The 19,944-nt window shown below is 41.7% G+C and overlaps 2 protein-coding genes across 3 annotated transcripts; both read left to right on the top strand.

The window, feature by feature from the left end:
- The first annotated feature begins 6,041 nt into the window (after window positions 1-6,041).
- LOC119210962 (basic salivary proline-rich protein 1-like) lies at window positions 6,042-7,467 on the top strand. Its single transcript, XM_037461503.2, has 5 exons — window positions 6,042-6,123; window positions 6,200-6,255; window positions 6,334-6,642; window positions 6,720-7,303; window positions 7,387-7,467. Exons 1-5 carry the CDS (start codon window positions 6,086-6,088, stop codon window positions 7,396-7,398), a joined length of 999 nt encoding a protein of 332 aa, XP_037317400.2. The 5' UTR covers window positions 6,042-6,085; the 3' UTR covers window positions 7,399-7,467.
- A 2,014-nt stretch (window positions 7,468-9,481) lies between these two features.
- On the top strand, window positions 9,482-19,120 carry slc43a3b (solute carrier family 43 member 3b). Of its 2 annotated transcripts, none has more exons than XM_037462475.2 (13): window positions 9,482-9,752; window positions 13,483-13,757; window positions 13,959-14,088; window positions 15,558-15,604; window positions 15,719-15,795; window positions 16,429-16,521; window positions 16,601-16,740; window positions 17,135-17,238; window positions 17,337-17,480; window positions 17,654-17,761; window positions 17,933-18,119; window positions 18,239-18,362; window positions 18,458-19,120. In XM_037462475.2, the coding sequence occupies exons 2-13, from the start codon at window positions 13,571-13,573 to the stop codon at window positions 18,566-18,568; spliced, it is 1,452 nt and encodes a 483-aa protein (XP_037318372.2). In that variant the 5' UTR covers window positions 9,482-9,752; window positions 13,483-13,570; the 3' UTR covers window positions 18,569-19,120. The 2 variants fall into 2 exon arrangements, with proteins under 2 accessions (XP_037318372.2, XP_037318371.2); XM_037462474.2 differs by lacking the exon at window positions 9,482-9,752 and adding an exon at window positions 13,170-13,246.
- The last annotated feature ends 824 nt before the right edge of the window (window positions 19,121-19,944 follow it).

Below are 19,944 nucleotides of genomic sequence, written 5' to 3'. Positions count from 1 at the left end.
GTCCCTGTCTCCCCCTCTCTATCAGCACTGCTCCTGTGTGTGCGATATGTTTGTGACATCTGTGTGTGTGTATGTTGGTTTGTGGATACCCGCCTTCACCCCCCTTTCACCAGACACCCCCACCCTCTGCTTTGTGAAGATGCCTATGCTTCTTTATCTGACCTTTCGAGCAACACAAGGTCCTGAAATAGAGTCATGGTGACATAGGCGCAGTCCAGCAGGCCGGGCAGCTGCGTCTGCTGTGGAAACCGTGACTGTACACACACATTTAATGCAGCCGGGGGACGTGCGTTCCTTTTCATCCTTTATATATTTGTTTTTTTGTTAGTGGATAACGGAGCAGTTTGACTACGCGTTAACGTCTTGCAACCCTAGTTCATGATTTGGAATATATACATAAACCAGAAACAGTTTAACAAGACATGTCCAACTTTTCCACTTCCAGTCTGGGAAGTTAGATTAATTTAACGCAACAGCTTACAAATTATCCATGTCTTGGGGGGCTATAAATATATCAATGCCTTGTGTATTGGTGCCACTGGCTTGTACTCATGGCCCAATCACTGAAGTACAAACATGTAAAAATAAAGTTCATACAATTGAGAAAAACAGCATGTTGTGGTTTACATTTAAACTGTCAATGGATGATTAAACCCATTGGTTTGGACATGTGTCCAAAGCTGGAGTTCAATCTGCTGCATGGTAAATTAAGGGCTTGTGAACCAATGGTCTTTACTTTGAGTGAAGAGCCTCAAGCCCTTTATGTTGTCCTCACTTATTTGTACGTGCACGACACAGGCTGCCTCTGTAACATGTGAACGGTTTACTTTGAAACTAGCACCTTCCAGAGAAGTAAATTAAACTTTTGTAGGCAGGTCAAACAAGGGCAAAAATAAAACTGGCTCAATCATAGAAGTTTATGTGCATCTACGCAAGTTTTAGTATTTTAACCCAATTTAGGCATACATCAGTGTTTCTTTCCCCCTCCCCCCAGCCTTCTCTGCTCATAGAATCTACCATCTCAAACACAGGATTAATGCTTTCCTGTTAAACATTAAGTACTGACTGTGCAAAAACAGTCAAGTCATCTGGTACAAGACTTGACATGTCTTAAGACCTTTAAGGTTAAGACAGTTTCCAACCTTTGACCGGGTTCCAAAAGAGCAACACAAGACAGCATATCGGACAACATTTTTTAATTTGTCAGAAAGCTTGGTTCACGTAGTTATCCACACTCAGTATGTGACCTGAAAGTTGGACAAGAGTTTGCAACATTAGTACTTGTTAAACCAGAAAGTAAAACAAATTCACCTAGTCAAAATACCTTAACTTGGTTGCGCCCACCAGCCGGCTGCCTGAAGCCTCCGTGGGAAGAAGCAGGTCCAGCCTTTCCGCCAACTGGTCTGTAACCAGCCATCAGAGGATTGGGACCCTTGATTCTCTGAGGGGATTGAAAGCCAGCAACGGGCGCCACCGGCTGCTCACGACCGGGTCGCTCATACCGGACGTCTTCCCAATAGTCGCTCCCGTGATCGTAGTTGCTGCTGGTGTGGATGAATGTGCCTGGAGGATACTGGCCGGTCAGGAACATGTAGTCGTAAGGGAAAGGTAAAAAGTCAACTCCATAACCGGGGTTGGGGACTGGCTGAGGTGGTCCAGCAAAACCTTGTCCAGCAGATTCTTGAGCAATGAAGGGGGGAGGAGGAGGCTGAGGCTGACCGCCTTGTTGCTCGGTCTCCCTCTCGTTGTTACCATAGTCAAAGGTTCTATCGAACTGGGAAAGCTCTCCCGCCTTGTACTGTGGTTCAATTGGACTCACTGCCTCAGGAAAACTGGGTGCAACATCACGGATGCCAGAAGACATTCCCTCACCTCCAGAGGGAGGATTGGGAGGAGCAGAGGGGATGTCTGAGAACAGGAACGTAGACGCATATAAGACTTAATGTTAAAGACACAGGGAAAGCTAAGACCGTATCAGATCTTACTTTGAGGACCAGGTTGAAAAGCAGCTCCTCGTTGTGCAGAGATGGCAGGGATTTTCCTCACTGAAGTGTCCCTGAAGCCAGAAGAGATGGGCCCAGAAGAAGAACTGAGGCCAACAGATGGTGCCGGTCCCCTTTGAGCAGTAGGCTGAGAGATGCCGGGCCCCACATGTGGTGCTGCTGGATTGTGTCGTATGATGGCCGCTTTAGCAGGAGCTTTGAGAGGCCAGACTACAGACTGACCTCCCTGGTCTGCATGTACAGCTGAAGCAGCACTTGAATAATGGCTGCCATGGGAAGCACTGGGATTTGAGCCTGAATACAAGAACACACTATTGAAGTCACAAGTGAATTAAACTGAAATGAGTATCACTGGAGGTGATGATGCTTTACCTTGGTTATAAGAGAAGCAGCAAATGTCCACAATCAGCAGCACAAAGATAGAAACCCTGAAAACCGCACAAACAAATAATATAACCATCCAAAAAGTTCCTCAGTAACAAAGACACTTGAGGCACCCCAGCTACTTACCCCACAACACCGCGAGAAGTCAACATGTTGATGGACATTGCATGACAAGCAGTCCAATGTGGAGGGTTATAAGCGTTACCTGATATCCCAACCGACCAATCAGAGCTCAAGGAGTTAACAACTGACAGCTGCTGCTAATGACACTCAGTAGATGGATTCAACTTTAGCAATTACTAACCCTGGAGGCCATATTGACTTCTCAAAAAAAGAACTGGTGTGGGGGGCACATGCGCATGATCCCTTTAAGTATTGACAGTGTGATGTAAGGAAACATGACACATTAGACCCTTTGTTTTTGTTGTTACATGATTGACATCTGGGAATGGTGTATTCTGTTCACATAACTTTTTAAAACAGTCTTTTACAACAACTGCTTGTTCCCGACTGACCAGCAGATGGAGCCAGTCACTTTACATCCTTCCAGGGCTTTAAGGATCCCAATCCTGTGACTGCGGGTTATGGAGAGCCTGTTCTCACTCCCTGCAACCTAAAAACACAGACCTTCCGTGAACATTGCAGCTGTCTACATTTTTGCATTTTGAGTGTCTCTATGTTTTTTTTACATATTATATATCTATATATTCTACAATATCGTATTGATTTTGAGGTTGCACAGCTGCAGCTTTTTAAAACATTCAGATGTATTGTGAAAAACACGAATGATTTGTCTTGGATTTTTTTATTCACGCTGGGTATGTAAAATACATTATACGAACATTCAAATGTAGACATATGATTCAGTTATAATTGTTTAATTTGTTAAATTTAATTTTGTTCTCCGTAGCTGATGGAATAAAAGGGTATTCAGAGGAAGCATTCAGTGAGGAAATGCAATACAAGCAGCCTCAGATTCTTTTACCCAAACTGCCATACTATTTATTATGTGCAGTATGAGAGCTTGGCTAGCCTTTAAATGAACTTTAGCTGAATTGTGTTTGCTCTCACTGTTTATATTTATGTGGAGGTCATTTCTTTGGCTTGTAAAGCAGCAGTTTAATAAACTGGGGTTCTGGAAAAGAATTGCAGGCCATGCTGGATACGTTTGAAAAGCCGCTTCTTACATTTCTCACTTGCTAAATTACCAACTTAACTGTTCATCAATTTCAAAGACACAGTTTCAAGTACTTGGGAATGAGACAATTTAAATGAAACTGAAAGAAACATAAAACTGAGTTGAAATAATAATAAAAAAAGTATCTATGTCTAAATCTTAAAGCAACACAAGTTTATACCTCATCCTCCACTCAGAATGATAACAAAGTGACTCTTGTAGACAATGGTTTAGCAGTCTTCTGGGGATGAATGGTGTTTCTTTTTGAGTTTTAAAACATCAAGAAGGTTGTCATTCCAGATGTGCCTCAGACCTTGTCAGCGTTCTCTGTAGTCTGACAGCGGATCTAACTGGTACTTTCTATCAAACTGGCCCAAGCAACGTCACTTACTCAGCTCAAACAGTTTTACAAACAAATGCAAAATTATATTCAGAGAAAATTAGGAAACCAGGGTGATGAAAAGTATGATTTCTTCTACAAAAAATATTGTACTGTAAACCATTTTGTCAATATCAATTTATGTCAAAGTTCAAGTTTAGTTAGAGACAACATTTGAATATACTGTGTTCAATGTATCGTCACTGTAATATCTAAAGTTCATCTTAAACCAACTCTTTAACAGACAATGCTGCACTAAAATTGACGACTTAAGGTTTATGTAAAATATGCTGTAATCCAATGGGAACTCCTGACAGATGTTTTAACAATCAGGTATCTTGAATTACTGCTGTGTTTATGACCGATTGATTTAAAAATTGTATCCATGTTCAGACATAAATCTGCTCATAACTAACTTATTATCTTCTCAGGAAATAATTGATAAGACATGAAGAAAGACTTTCCTCTGGCGAAGCCGGTCGCATGCTGGTCAGCCACAAGTTACAACAGCTTCCTCTCTTAAATCCTGTCAAACAGGATACTATTTTTGCACATTTCAGCAAAATCCTTCTATGGTTAAAAACAGAAGCTGTATGGTCTTTAAGTCACAATCTTTTGGTTTTCCTATGTTTGAGTTCATGCAGACGTCCAGCTTATTCTGGAAGATGTTTTGAGCTCATGGCTGTCTAACGGAATTTAGAGATGTTTCAACCAAGTACTTTTAATGTGTGATGCGAGATCCATTCTTTTTAGATGCAAACATGCATTTAACGGTGAAGAAGAGGATCATGTCAACCCATAAATATGCTACACAGTTTACGACATGAGCCATTAAGCAGAATTTTAGATAAGATTTAATCTTGCACGTCACCCAGTTTTGGAAAAATACAACTGCATATTTGACAAATAAATTGAATCCTATTCTCAGGGTGCACAGGGACACGTGTAATGGATAGTTTATATTTGATTTCAATGTAAGACCCATCTTTTCATTGAATATTCACACAACACAGTGTATGTGGGCAGTTTGAGAAGGATCTTTATAGTTTTAATCTAGAGCCTTTTCCTAGGATATTTCAATCCAGGCTTTAGAGAGTTGAAGTAACAGACTCGTGCCACCTGGCAGCTGTGATGCAAAGAGCTGCATGTGATCTACATTCTCTAAAGTTGATTATTCACACCAATTACGTCTTTGACATTACAATCTGTAGTCATCCTCTGTCCTCAGATTAGGCTTGAATGGCGTACTAATTTCTCAGCAGGGGTAACAAGGAATCATTTACCAAACAGGTCTCATGTCACTGTTTTTCCTAGAAAATACTTTCCAAATATTTATTTTACTGAAGGTTATTTGCACAGCCAGAAAATACCAGGTACCAGGGCTATTCTGTTTAAAACAGGCTGTGACAGACACTAATAATATTAAGAGCTACCATATAGAATGGTATTAAATATAATGATTCCAGCAAAAAAAGAAAGTCTTAGACAGAATTATATCACAATTTGAGGAAGTTGGTTATCCTGCACAATGCACAACTTCTGTAATCCAAGATATTTCGCAACCGTAGCAGAGGAACTAGAAAGTCTAGTTTTTTTATTTTGAATTGTGAATGACCTGGATGACAAAAAGCCTGTATGTTTCACTCCAGCACTGGCTTAGAAGCAATGCATCTCATTGACCTCCTCCCAAACAACTTTTAAGGACCAATTTGAAACAGTCAGCCACCATCACAGGGTTCCAAAAGATCAACTCAAGACAGCGCATTTGTCGTCATTGTTTTATTTTTAGAATCAGAAATATTTGTTCAGCTTTACCCCCACTTTGGTAACCTGAAAGTTGGACAAAGAACCAAAGCACTAGTTAGACATCCACGACATAAGCACCATTTAAAAAAAATGATTAAACAAATGACTCAGATCACAACTGACCAATCAGCGGTCAAGGAGTTAACAACTGGCAGCTGCTGCTAATGACGCTCAATAAATGGATTCAAACTCAACAATTACTAACCTACCATCTTGGATCCATCTCTTGAGCGTCATTAGCAGCAGCTGTCAGTTGTTAACTCTTTGAGCTCTGATTGGTCGGTTGGGATCTCAGGTAACTCTTATAACCCTCCACATTGGACTGCTTGTCATGCAATGTCCATCAACATGTTGACTTCTCGTGGTGTTGTGGGGTAAGTAGCTGGGGTGCTTCAAGTTTCTTCGTTACAGAGAAATATAATAAATGGTTGTATTATTTGTTGTTTTCAGGGTTTCTATCTTTGTGCTGCTGATTGTGGACATTTGCTGCTTCTCTTATAACCAAGGTAAAGCATCATCCACTCCAGTGAGACTCATTTCAGTTTAATTCACTTGTGACTTCAATAGTGTGTTCTTGTATTCAGGCTCAAATCCCAGCGCTTCCCATGGCAGCCATTATTCAAGTGCTGCTTCTGCTGTACATGCAGACCAGGGAGGTCAGTCTGTAGTCTGGCCCCCCAAGGTTCCCAAAGGTGTCATCATGCAACATAATCCATCTGAACCACATGTGGGGCCCGGCATCTCTAAGCCTACTGCTCAAAGGGGACCGGCACCATCTGTTGGCCTCAGTTCTTCTTCTGGGCCCATCTCTTCTGGCTTCAGGGACACTTCAGTGAGGAAAATCCCTGCCATCTCTGCACAACCAGGAGCTGCTTTTCAACCTGGTCCTCAAAGTAAGATCTGACACAGTCTTAGCTTTCCCTGTGTCTTTAACATTAAGTCTTATATGCGTCTACGTTCCTGTTCTCAGACATCCCCTCTGCTCCTCCCAATCCTCCCTCTGGAGGTGAGGGAATGTCTTCTGGCATCCGTGACGTTGCACCCAGTTTTCCTGAGGCAGTGAGTCCAATTGAACCACAGTACAAGGCGGGAGAGCTTTCCCAGTTCGATAGAACCTTTGACTATGGTAACAACGAGAGGGAGACCGAGCAACAAGGCGGTCAGCCTCAGCCTCCTCCTCCCCCCTTCATTGCTCAAGAATCTGCTGGACAAGGTTTTGCTGGACCACCTCAGCCAGTCCCCAACCCCGGTTATGGAGTTGACTTTTTACCTTTCCCTTACGACTACATGTTCCTCACTGGCCAGTATCCTCCAGGCACATTCATCCACACCAGCAGCAGCTACGATCACGGGAGGGACTTCTGGGAAGACGTTCGGTATGAGCGACCCGGTCGTGAGCAGCCGGTGGCGCCTGTTGCTGGCTTTCAATCCCCTCAGAGAATCAAGGGTCCCAATCCTCTGATGGCTGGTTACAGACCAGTTGGTGGAAAGGTTGGACCTGCTTCTTCCCACGGAGGCTTCAGGCAGCCGGCTGGTGGGCGCAACCAAGTTAAGGTAGTTTATTTTTCATTTTCAGGATTTTATTTGCTGATGATGCCACTAACTGAACTGGCACTGATTTTTTCCTCTCCTTTCAGGGTGCCTACTAGGTGGGGATCCCTACAGTGTACAAGGCCTTTTGAATGCAATAAAAGTTTTAATAAGCTCTCACCACCTGTCTGCTTTTCTTTTCTTGATCAATTTTTACTCCAAATGAGGCACAACTAAATCTAGGAAACTGCTTTATTTTGAGAAAAATAATTTGCATAGACTTGGACCAATTAGTAAAAGAGCATGTACCGGAACATGGTGCCAGCTGTAGCTTTGCAGTCATACATTTCTATAACCTGCGGCCAGTTTGTGCTGATTGGCAATTAAAACGATGAGCGCACTTTAAGTGGCTGGAGTAAAGTTAATACTATTTCTCCTGCATTGGTCAATCATAGTTCTTTTAATGGCATAATGTAAATTGCCATGCATAACACTTAACTGTCAAATGGCAGTAAATGTACTTTAAACATTTATGCCAAGTTTCCCTTTTTGTATGTTTTACATAACTTGGTCTTCAATCAATGGCTCTGCCACAAAGGCATTAGTCAAAGTGAATATTACTTGTGACGCTGCATAGGAAACTAAGAGGCACTTGGACCTGTAGAGCAAGGAACAGTACTGCTTTGCTCTCTGTACTCCATCCTCAGTCACCGCAGCGGCTGCTGCCGGACGGTATGGGACAATCTGTCTTGTGGACTATCATTGTGGGAGGGCATGACGTCACGTAAGTCAGAAGTCTATAGAATGGAAATATATCGGAGGCTCTTCATGAAGTTGTGTACATGCAAATCTTTTACTACAGCTGATTGTAGGACTGTTGATGTGGATGCAGCTCAGTGAGCAATATGACCACACACTGCAATGAATATGTTCTGCGGTCTTTAAAGTCTAAAAAACATTGGATTGTGCTTCAATTTAATTTCCCATTCACACACTTTGAATCAAGACGCACCATGCATTAGGCCCTGGGTCACCCTTTAATTGAGCTGTGACTGAATCATGTGTAGTGTCCCTGTTTGTACTCACAAGGAGGTGTTTGTTCAGTGTAAAGCATTAGTTCCCTTTTTTCTTTGGACTGCTTCATCCAAAACAATCATCTCTTTGTGACTCTTGCTTTGGTTGTATTTTTAAATTGAGCTGCTCAGTCAGTGATTTTCTCTTCTGAAATCATTCATTTTGATTTGTTTTTAGAGGCCTGAAGAAGTAAAACAAAATAGTTCACTTTAAGGAAAGATTCATAGGACTAACAGCAAAGTTACCCTTTCTGTTGGATTCCATAGATATTAAAACATTTCAAGCACCTGTTTTAGTAACGAAAACCTACTTGACAACTTGAGCTAAAACAAATGTGAGTGCTTCGTCCTCCTCAGAGCGAACACCTCCTCGGGCTTTGCAGCAGGCATCTGCAGACATTTGTGGGGGCAAGTGCTCAAACCAAAATAAAAGAGCACCCATTGCCCAAATTCATGAAATTAAAAATATTAAACACAGTAGCGCCTGTGATATTTTCAAATGATATATTAATGTCACAAACTAACTCAATGTATCTAATTAAATGAAAACGGACAAAAAAAAGGCCATATTATACTTAAGCGGTATTCGGTACTGGAGGAGAAGCAGTACAATCGTTACTTTTTTCTTTCTGACAGAGTTGAAGCATAAGCAGAATTACACACAATAATATACCACAATATACCTCACCAGTCTGTCATATAGCTCAACTTTCATTTCAATAATTAAAATAAACAAAACTAGTGAACTATTTTATCAAATGAAGGAAAATTCCCTGTCTGCCTGTATCTCTCCCTCTTTATTGATTGTGACAAACGTCAGTAAACAATAAACAAACAACAAATTTGAAATCACAGATTTTGTTATTCTTCAGGAAACGTCGGACCAGTTGTGACGTAATGTTTTCAGTGGCGCTAATGTGGTTAATTTATCACCAAACAACGTCATAACCTGTTTGTCCGATACTGCAGCCGTTTGGCGCTCAGCGCGAGCACCAAGCGCAGGAGCAGGGAGGGGCGGGGCTTGTGAGCATGTCGTGGCAACATGCTCACAAGAACTAAAAAAGAAATGCCCCGTCACTGATCAAACCACATTTGGGGGGGGGGGAATTGATGACAGGGAGAGTAATTCTTATTCCTAAATATAGATCAATGAAGAAAAGATAGTGCTCCAGCAGAAGGGGCACTTTTCTCATCCAGGGCAAAAGGGCAGGTGCTTGAGCACCACTAGGGGGTCTACCTGTGCACGTACCTGCTCTGCAAGCCTGCACTGCCAGCGGCTTACCTCTGTGTTGGTTTCAGGCGCTTCCTCCACGCTTTTGTAAAGTGGGAAACCCTGAAATGTCTGAGCAATATATCGAACGGACATTTGGCCTCTTGTCCGACAGAAGTTCGTTCTGACGGTGAGTAAAGATACTGAGTCTGGACACGTGTGTTTTGTTGGTGTCAAGTCCTGCTTTGGTGAGTTTTTTTTCATGCTCACAATTTTCAGTTTAGTGATACAAGTAACTTGAACACACTGATTAAATGGCCAGAACATTTCACCTTTTGGTCATGCTTCTGAGCATTTCAGTATTTATTGTTTATCGAAACATTAACGCATATATTTCCCAGAATGGTTTTCATATCAATCAATCGATAAGGTTTAGACATTAGCTGCTTTGCCAGTTGCAAGCTACTAGGTGTTGAAGAGACAACATAATCAAATAATTTCAACAATTGAGAAGTTCAATTGCCTACATTTTTTCACATTTATCACCCAAAACATCCACAATTTAGTTTTCTCCATCTTGCGTTACTTTTTTTGGGTAATTTGTATTTCCCATTACAATGATTTCTGTATTAGTAACTTGTAAATGTTTTTTCCCCATGTGATGGTGGGATTATTCAGCGTAACATTCGAGGAGAGGACGTTGCAAACGGGGCCTGTTGTCCATCGATGCATCTTTTGTCGTAGATTACAACAGAGGAGCAGGATGCTTTTGCTCTGCAGGGGTAACGAAGGTCTGCCTTTAGGAACGCAGCGTGCACGTTGTTTACTGAAAAGAGGAACCAAGAAAGCTGCTTGCTTAGCCGCAGCATCCGCAGCCGCATTCACTGTTGAGGGGAGCAGCCGTAGTATCAGAAACGTGAGTGCCGGAATCAGGAATCGGGAAACTTTTATTGCCACAATATGTCACACATACATGGAATTTGACTCGGCGGTTGGTGCATGAAAGCAGAGAGTACGACAATGGACAACAGACAACATAGTACATGAGTAAGATCAAAATATAATGCTATGGGTTAGTAATCTAAAGCTATGGATTAGTTAAGTTAAAAATAGAAATAATAATACAAACTAAATAAAAAATAAAGTGCTCCAGCCTACAGAAAGTGACAAGTGAAAGTGTATGTACATGTAGAGAGTGAGTCAGCTAGTCGGTCAGCTGCCTCAGTAAGAACATCCTCTGCTGAGCCTTCTTGGTGATGGAGCTGATGTTCAGCTCCCACTTGAGGTCCTGGGTGATGATGGAGCCCAGAAAACAGAAAGAAGTCCACAGTGGTGACGGGGGAGTCACACAGAGTGGGGCGTGAAGGTGGGACAGTGGTGAGAAATGTGCTCGCCAGAATGTCAAGCCAGTCAGAAAAAAGGCTAAATCTGGTGTCTAGTTCTGCTTTTCCAAACTGTGCGTTGGAAAATGGAGTTGAGTGATACAAGTAACATAAAAAAATAACATACTGATAAATTGCTACACTTGTTGCTTTGTGGTTCACCGTCACTTGTTGGAGATTTCGTGAAAAGTGTTTTCATGTCTTACTGTTTTCCCAAACGAGAAAAACTGTTGACAGAAGCTGAAAGTTACATTTAAACTTCACAGTAATGGGTTCAGGTGAAACCCGATGGACTGCTGGTGGAGTTTGCGTGCATGCTGCCTGTCTTCTCAGTTCTTCAATCTTCTCTTGAGGTCCAAAGATTTGCAGGTTAGGTTAAATGTTGAATCCAAATGGTTCAGTCTCAGCTGGAATACAATGAGATGATGACAGATGGAGGTATGTAATGCATAATATATTAAATGTTTAGGACTGTTTTGGTGAAAATGTCTTTCACCACACTGCTATTTTTACAAAGGAGAAGTATTGATCGGGATGGAGATTAAGAGCCTCGTAGGTTTCCTCATTTGTGTCCTCATTTTCTAACGAGATGACCATAAGCTGTCCTTGAATTTGCTGATGTTGCCACTTTTTGTGCACTTCTGGTTATATAAAGGCCAGAAGTACTGCAAAGTTGTATCCCGATTTCCACTTGGTTAATACTGATACCATGTTATATTTCAGATACATGGCTAACATTTGCCTGTACTCTAACATACAAATTGAATACAAACTGACATCAAACTGTCCTTCTTTATCACCAGATCTTAAAGGCACATCTAACATCTAATTTTATTAAAAGAGTCATGCAAAAAGTTTATTTTCATACAGTAAACATTTCTTTAAGACCAGGCCAAAGTGCTTACACGGGCTTATTTGATGAAATTGCACTTTCTTGTTTCTCCTGGGTTTGTATCCTTATGGTTGAAATGCACTTATTGTAAGTCGCTTTGGATTAAAGCGTCAGCTAAATGACATGTAATGTAAAGTTTAACACAGAGCATTCAACTGTCGATACGTTTGCATAAGGGGGGGCGGAGGGTGACACTGGCCCGTTTGTTTTAGGAAGTGGGTAAAAGCTTTGCGTGTATAAAAATATTTCTGTCTTGTGATGAGGTGACAACACTGGCATCACATATCCTTGGTATGAGTGGTGCAACAAGACTTCCAATATGGATCAACTTGTTTTTCAGATATCAGGGATGCCTCCCTGGACCCTCCTTGGAAAAGCAGCATCAAAGGAGCAGGCCACGTTGTGTTAAGTGTTCGGGCCTAACGAAGATCATGTAAACTTGATTGCATTGCATCTTGTTTTCTCTGCTGAAAGGCATAGTTAGATGTGCCTACCCTAGAGGCATTATGTTTTCTCTACCGTCACGACTTTCAAGAAGTCCCCTCTGACCCCTTTTGTAGAAATGTTTGCATCGAAGGAAAGGTCAAACACTGAAATCCATCATCATGATTAACAGAATGATAAACGGTACTAGTCCCTGGCTGTCTGCCTTGGTATGTGATCACTTTGACAAGGAAACACCACAGTGGACTTTACATGTGAGGCTTGATAACGCTGTTATGATTGGATGCCTTTAATGATTCGTTCTGTTGGTCCTCTGATATCATTGTCATGTTGTTTGTTGTTGACATTACCAATAACTGTGTTCTAACAGTGGAATTTTCACTGTCAATGTCTACCGGTAGTTAAATTCTAAAATGGTCCTGTGATCAGCATTTGAATGCAATAGAAACTTCCCTATGGGGATGAATGGTACATTGCTAGAGAAGTGTCTCTTGAATTTGTCATTTATTCACATATTGTTTTCACTTCCATATGTCAAACAGCTCATACGCCTTTATTTTAATCCATGCAGGTGGATGCAGTGGTTTTGTGCAGCTGTGCATCTCAACTCTTTTGTTGAACTCTATTTTCTCATGTATGTCAATCAGTTTATGCAAAAAAAAAGGGGAACGCAACAAATGTGTCCGTTTGAACAGTGAAGTTCATGAGGACACATGAGTTCCATTCAGTGGCAGCTTCACTGCTGTCTGGCTCAGCGGGGATGCAGGAGTGTTTATTTTCAGCATACATCAGCACTGCAAGAAGAGAGATTTAAGAAGGAGAAAAAAAATTGGTCTTGCAGCGGGTGGGGTGGGGTGGGGTGAGGGGGGGGATCTGGTGAGAGGGAGGAAGGACGAGCGTTCCTATAAAAAGAGCAGAGAAGTGTGGTTTGAGGGAACATCTGGAGAAACCTGCAGAGGCTGAACCGTGAGTACGAGAGAGTAAACCATTTAACAACTGTGCATTCATTTTTGTTAAAGGAGCTTAGTCTCTTAACAATTCATGTTTGCACTCTTGAATTGATTAGTGAAGTGGAGTGGTCATAACTCAGTGGGTGCCATGACATGCAGGCCATGTTCCTCCCCATGAAAGTAAATGTAAAGGTGCAACACAAACTTGTGTTAAATTTCTCGCTATTTATTTCCATTTTTCTTTCTCCACAGGTGCAGTGACGGGAGACATCCGTAGGTGTCCATGCTGGTGAAAGTTGTTTGTGAATTCCCTGCCTGCGTGTGAGCGTGCAGAAGAACCATGCCAGGTCTCTGTGAGACGCTGTCGCTGCGACGCGCCCTCACCTTTACCACGGGTCTGGTAGAATGTCTCTGTTTCGCTGGAGCCATGTTCGGGTGGGCTTCCCTCGTTTTCATCCTGAAGTCGGACGGCTACTTCAGCTCCGGATGCGTCAACGCCACAGAATCCAATGCAACGCAGGTCCTGGGTCAGTTTGAAGTCCTCATCCCCACTGCTTTCAATTATTTGTTCAAATTGTTTTTAAGATGTATCTTGTTCGATAGCACAGGAGAGCAGGAGAAGGGGCATCCCATCACCTGGATTTCTAAGAAGAATGATGGATCTAGATGTTTTGTGTAGCCTGAACTTTGTCGCCCGGCTGGTTCACCTGGGTTTTATGTGTCTACAGATTGCACTGGACAGGATGAACAGTTTTCCCTTGTTTTCACCATCGCCTCCTTTATGAACAATTTCCTAACGCTGCCCAGTGGTTTCCTCTTCGACCACTTTGGTACGACAGTCGCGCGGCTCTTCGGAATGTGAGTGCCACATTTTCATTACCGAATATTTAAATGTACATGGATTTACGAGATTTCCTGTGTAATTTCCTCATATAATCCCACTAGTCCTGTATTTAAGAGGAATGCAATGAGAAACAGTAAGATATTAAGGAACAACAACCAGAGGCTGTATTAGTGTGATAGTTCAGCAAGCACCTTTTTTCCTGCAGGTTGCCCTTCATATGAACTGACTAGAGGTGCAAGGGTTCTATTGAGAGGTTTGATTGGACTTATACGTATGTAGCTAAGATTCAATGCATCATCTAGTTCTGTGTAAGCAAATATCTATTCTGTGACATGGTGTGGATTAATTTCTAATACTTAGAACAACATGATATCACTTCAATGAGGATTTGTATTTTACAATCTCGCTTTTTTCAAGCTCTGAAGCGGACGGTAGACAATGTGGCCGGATGTTTTTACTCAAACAAACACATTTCTCTTTTACCGGTTCCTCATAATCTCCCTGCAAGGCTGCAACATTCTTAACATGGAAGAATTCTTGTTGTTAATTCAGTCTGTCTCTGTATGTTTGTAGCTAAAAATACTCCTTCAAAATTCAAGATATTTATTGTCATGTGTACGGTTTAACAGGTTACTCTGTACAATGAAATGACTATTTTACTATGCTCTCCTTCAACTAGATAAAAAGTAAGTAAAGTAGTAAGTAAAAGTAAAAAAAAAGATATATGTATATATATATATATATATATATATATGTGTGTGTGAAGAAGAGCTCTGAAGAGCACAAAGTATAAATATGTGCATGCGTTCGGCATACGCTGCATCATGCGTTTGATTCAATATTGAACAAGAATTGGTGACATGAAGTTACAGCAGCGTTACTCCTGGGAAGTAAAAGGGGGAGAGATGGACAAGTGAAGGGACGATACGTAAAGTAGCTGACGTCTCCATACAGCAACAAGAAATGCATCGTACAAGCCAGAGCGGGACATTCAGCAACGCAAAATGTACATGTTTTATCAGAGGAAAGGAGCCGCTTTAAAAGGGCAATGAAATGAAAAGAGGAAGAGCGATTAAGAAATAGAAAAGTTCATGACCATGAATCACGCAGCACAGAATATTCTCTTCTTTTTTTTAAAGCAGATGTTCGGACACTGTGAAAAAGAGGAAGCTCTCCGAGCTGCCTCAGTTGATCTTCATCATGAAGAAAAACACCGCCCACACACACCTTTTCAGGGATCTCTAAATCTCTAAATCCAGAATAACAAACTGCTTCTAAGGTTGCCCGTACGATTCCACTAGAGGAGGGTGTAGGGGAAATAAAAGGCCCAAGGAATTTGACTCAGGTGTCGCTGAGGTTAGGTCCTTGCTGTGAAGTCAGCCACAAGAGAAGAAGAACCCTTTTTAATTATTATAACCTTAAACTGAATGGGTGTTGACTTTTATTCATTCTAAAACAACTGGGATTTCTCTCTTCCCTCCAGATTTCTGTACACCTTGGGTACTCTGATGGTGGGCTTCTCCAATGCAGGTGATAAACATTTCCACCTCTTTTTGTTTTGGGGCTTATTCAGGAGCTATTTAAAAATGAGTGTAGGTGTTACAGCGGTGGATGCTCACTTTTCTCACGTTTCTTTCCCCTCAGCATTGTCCATCATGCTGTTTCCAGCTCTCTCCTCTCTGGCAGCAGGTGGCGTCTTGTTTCTGATGACAAACATGCAGGTACCGAAGCAGTGTTTGAGATTCAAACGATCAGTTTCACGTTTCAAGTTTATATATTGTGACGCCCCAAATATCTTATTTAGAATTTATAAAACAAAGAAAAGCAGCACAACTTCAAAGTGAACTAGTTTATTTAACCAAAATTATTTTTGATGAAGTACGATCGATTAATCTATTAATTTTTGTTATTTATTTTCATATCTCTGAATCAGTAGATTCCATTAAATTTGTCTGTCTCAATATTTAAAATGTAATGGTACATATTTCTATTCATCTGACTATCTCTGCATTCTTGTATGTGTGTTTGTCACTGTGGTATTGACTACAGTAAAGTAGAAATCCTAATATCCTTTGCAAGGAGAGACTGAGAAACGCGTCACATTTTGAAAGAGGCCGAGGTTTAATGATTTCACCAAGTGGAATTCTGTAAACTCATGAAATCACTAAACGAAAGTCACTTAACAAGTTAATTAATAAATGAATGACTGACAGCCTGCCCTTTTGTTGGCTGCGTTCCTAATTTTTGACTACTTGACAGAAGAGTAGATTTAAAAAAGAGGGAACGAAAGCCCCAGACATTTACACGTTAAAATGCAACATCTAATTAATTAAAAGGAAATTTCTGTTCCGAAGGTAGGAAACCTGTTTGGCTCCCATCGGTCCACCATCATCACGCTCTATAACGGCGCCTTCGACTCTTCGTCGGCACTCTTCCTCGTCATCAAGGTGCGAAGCATCCCTGCGCACATTCTCAATGACAAGCAGCCATCCCATCTGATGACGTAATGACCGTCTTCCCCTGCAGCTGTTACACGAGGCCGGCTTCTCTCTCCGCTCCTGCTTCGTCTTCCTGTCCGCCTGCAGCGTCCTCCACCTCTTCAGGACCTTCTTCCTGCTGCCCAGAGACAAAATTCCCTACAAGCTGCCCGAGGGCTACACCTACGGGTACCTTCAATGAATCCCTGTTTGTTTGAAACACTTGAAAGTTATTAAACTTTGAAGGATTTCTTACGGCTTTACTGGGGGGCCTCTGGGCTTTCCGGTGGCTCTGAGGTTGCAGACTCGGGCTGTGAAGACCCTGAGAACATGTGTTGGCCTGGGAATCTGCTCCAAAAAACAACATTATTTCATCAGTATAAAACATGAATAATAATAAGCAAAGGATATCAATATTAAAGCCAAAGAAACACATGGTTGTGGTTTTTCACATCCCCAAGTCACATTCCTTGAAAATATCATTGATATGCTGTTTGGTGATTGGAGGGGACAAATCAAAGTAAGATTTGACACAATGCTCTCGGACAGTGGTTGACCGGCTGTAACCTTTAACCTTCGTCAGGATAACCTGCGGCAAAACAAAGACTCTGAGCCTGGAGCACACTACAACCCTCTCACCAGGGTCAGTGGAAAAGCCCCTCAACCAGGACTTCGCTGTGAAACCAGGTGTGTTCACTTCACTGTGACATGGAGTGACACGTGGGACCATCTGACAGAATAAAATAATTTTTCTTCTTCTTCTTCTTCTTCTTCTTCTCCCACAGAGAAAAGTTTTGCTGAGTGTTTGAAGTCCAGGTTCTTCGTGTTGCAGCTGCTCTGGTTGTCGGTTATGCAGCTCAGACATTACCTCTTCATCGGCACCCTCAACCCCATGCTGCAGCGGCTGACTGCAGGGGACCCCACGCTGGGTAAACATGCCTGTGACGTTTTATGAAAACTGACCCGGTAACCTGCAGAGGATGTGACTGGAGTAATAGGATATGACTAAAAAGCTGCTGTACAGAAGGCAATAGTATATTCTGAACTGTCTCGAGTCCTTTGTCTCTAACCATCTTGTGCTGGCTTTTGCGTGTCCCTGCAGTGAGCCGGTACATCAATGCCTTTGCTATAACGCAGCTGTGCGGAGTGCTTTGTGCTCCTTGGAACGGCCTCATCATGGACAGACACAAAGGCAAAACTCGTCCTCCAGGTAACCTGCTACTAACAGCAAGGACTAGTTCTACTGTCAGTATGTCCACGGATGTCTCAAATTGAAGCAATAAGAGATAATTATTAACAGAAAAAAGCACCATTATTGACTGTGAGGCCATGCACGCCAACCTCCTGTCTCGTTAATTGTGTGTGTGTGTGTGTCTTTTAGGAGAGAGTGAACAGGAGACAGACATGCGTGCCTCTGTGCTTTCTCTCTTTCTGACGTCGCTGCAGTGCGTTGTGTTCTCACTCTGTGCCTCCATCCCATACCTGCCGCTTCAGTACCTCACCTTCGTCCTGCAGGTGCTCAACCGCTCCTTCCTCTACGGCGGCAACGCAGCATTCATCAGTGTGGCGTGAGAACAAAACACACAAACACACACACACGTCTTTGTGGACTACACTTCCGTAGTCCTATATCTGCCTGAAATGCCATTGTACGATTTTTTTTTTTATTTGGTGTGTGTGTTTGTAGTTTCCCGCAGTGCCACTTTGGGAAGCTGTACGGTCTGATCATGAGTCTGTCTGCAGTGCTTTCTGTCCTGCAGTATCCCTGCTTTGCCCTTGTGAATGGACCTCTGGATGGAAACCCTCTATATGTACGCAACACAAATATACATCGTATTGTCCTGATCTTCCCTTTATTCTTTATTATTCATCTTCATGATCTCTCTCTCTCTCATTGTCCCTGCAGGTGAACATTGCTCTGACGCTGTTCAGCCTGCTCACCTTAATCCATCCCCTCTCCGTCTTCCTGCACTGTCGACGTCTCGCCTCCCAGCGAGCCATCAGTTCCTCCTCCTAAAGTCCGTTCCACAACACTTGCACTCAAAATGTCTTTAAAAATCACTAGTGACGCTTCACGGTGTGTTGGTTTGATTTATTGTGGTTGTGTAAACATCAAATGGTGGCAGTTATATTTCAAATCACAGGGAGGTGTAACAATCTGTTAAAATTGCACGGTTGCATAACACATTACCTTTTTTGATATGATTTTTGCAATGCATTTATCACCTTTGAACAATTTTATTTTACTAATATTTTATTTTTCTTGTTTCAAGCATTACTTTCATTTTTTGTAATGATCAATACCAGCCAGCTCTCACACAATAGCTGGATGTAAAGTGCCAAAAGACAAACTCTGTGCTGAAAATGATGAACGGTCATATCAGCGGTGACCGCTTTAACTGAGACGCCACCTGTTGGCTGAATTCTGTTATTTTTTTAGTAGTAGGTTTATGTTTAGGCTTAACTGTATACTTTGTGCAAAGACTGTAGAGGTTGCAGTATTGTTTAAACGTAACCTTAACACAACTCTTCACTCGCCTGCAGCAGATTAAATGTGTTTTAAATGTGACGTGAACTATTACTATTTTATATTCTTTATGGCCCAAATATACATTATATACACACACAATTCCAGGTATGTTTTGCATTTTTTTAAAGAAGTATTTTTCGTATTTTTAAAAAGTTCTCAATATATTTCTAGTATGTATGAAATAATAAATAATTCTGAATTCGGCGCGAAGTGTCCCTTACACACTACGGGTTAAAAAAAAGAAAGTAAAACCATGTTTTAAAAATGAAATGCAATTGTAAGCTATTATTGCACTATAGTGTTCCGGTGTAGGTGCTTTTATTGTGAAGGAGGAGACTGAAAGAGGAAAAAGAAGAGGTGTTCAGCAGAGGTGTTTTGAAGTGGGAATAAAGTTGCTGCCAGCTTGTCGCAGAACCGGAGCCCCGTGTTTTTTTATTATTATTATTATTATAAAGTATACGCGCAGCATAAACCCTCGGCTATACAAATACAAGTCTCTTTGTATAAAAACGTCACTTAAATGTAATGAATTGTCCCATGCAACCTACATGTAATACCACTGCGACCCACTAGAGGATTGCGCCTCACAGTTTGAGAAACGCGCATCAAATGTAAGAAAAATTGTGTAATGTTTTGCAGAATTTCAAACACAGTTATGTATTGCACTCTTAGATTTTCATGTGGCAAAGGCATCCGTTTGCAAACACTGCTGCGCACGCACATCACCACATACTTGAAATCAAAGGAGCTAAATGGAATCCGGTCGTTATTGTGTGATTCTTCTGTAAAAAATGGCACATTCATATTGAAACCATTAATCAATTAAGCTCCACGGGTCTTTTGGAGTAAAAACTCGCCAATTC

The sequence above is a fragment of the Pungitius pungitius genome, chromosome 2 (genome assembly GCF_949316345.1).
Source record: "Pungitius pungitius chromosome 2, fPunPun2.1, whole genome shotgun sequence".
NCBI lineage: Eukaryota > Metazoa > Chordata > Actinopteri > Perciformes > Gasterosteidae > Pungitius > Pungitius pungitius.
This window is presented reverse-complemented; position numbering and strand designations above follow the sequence as displayed.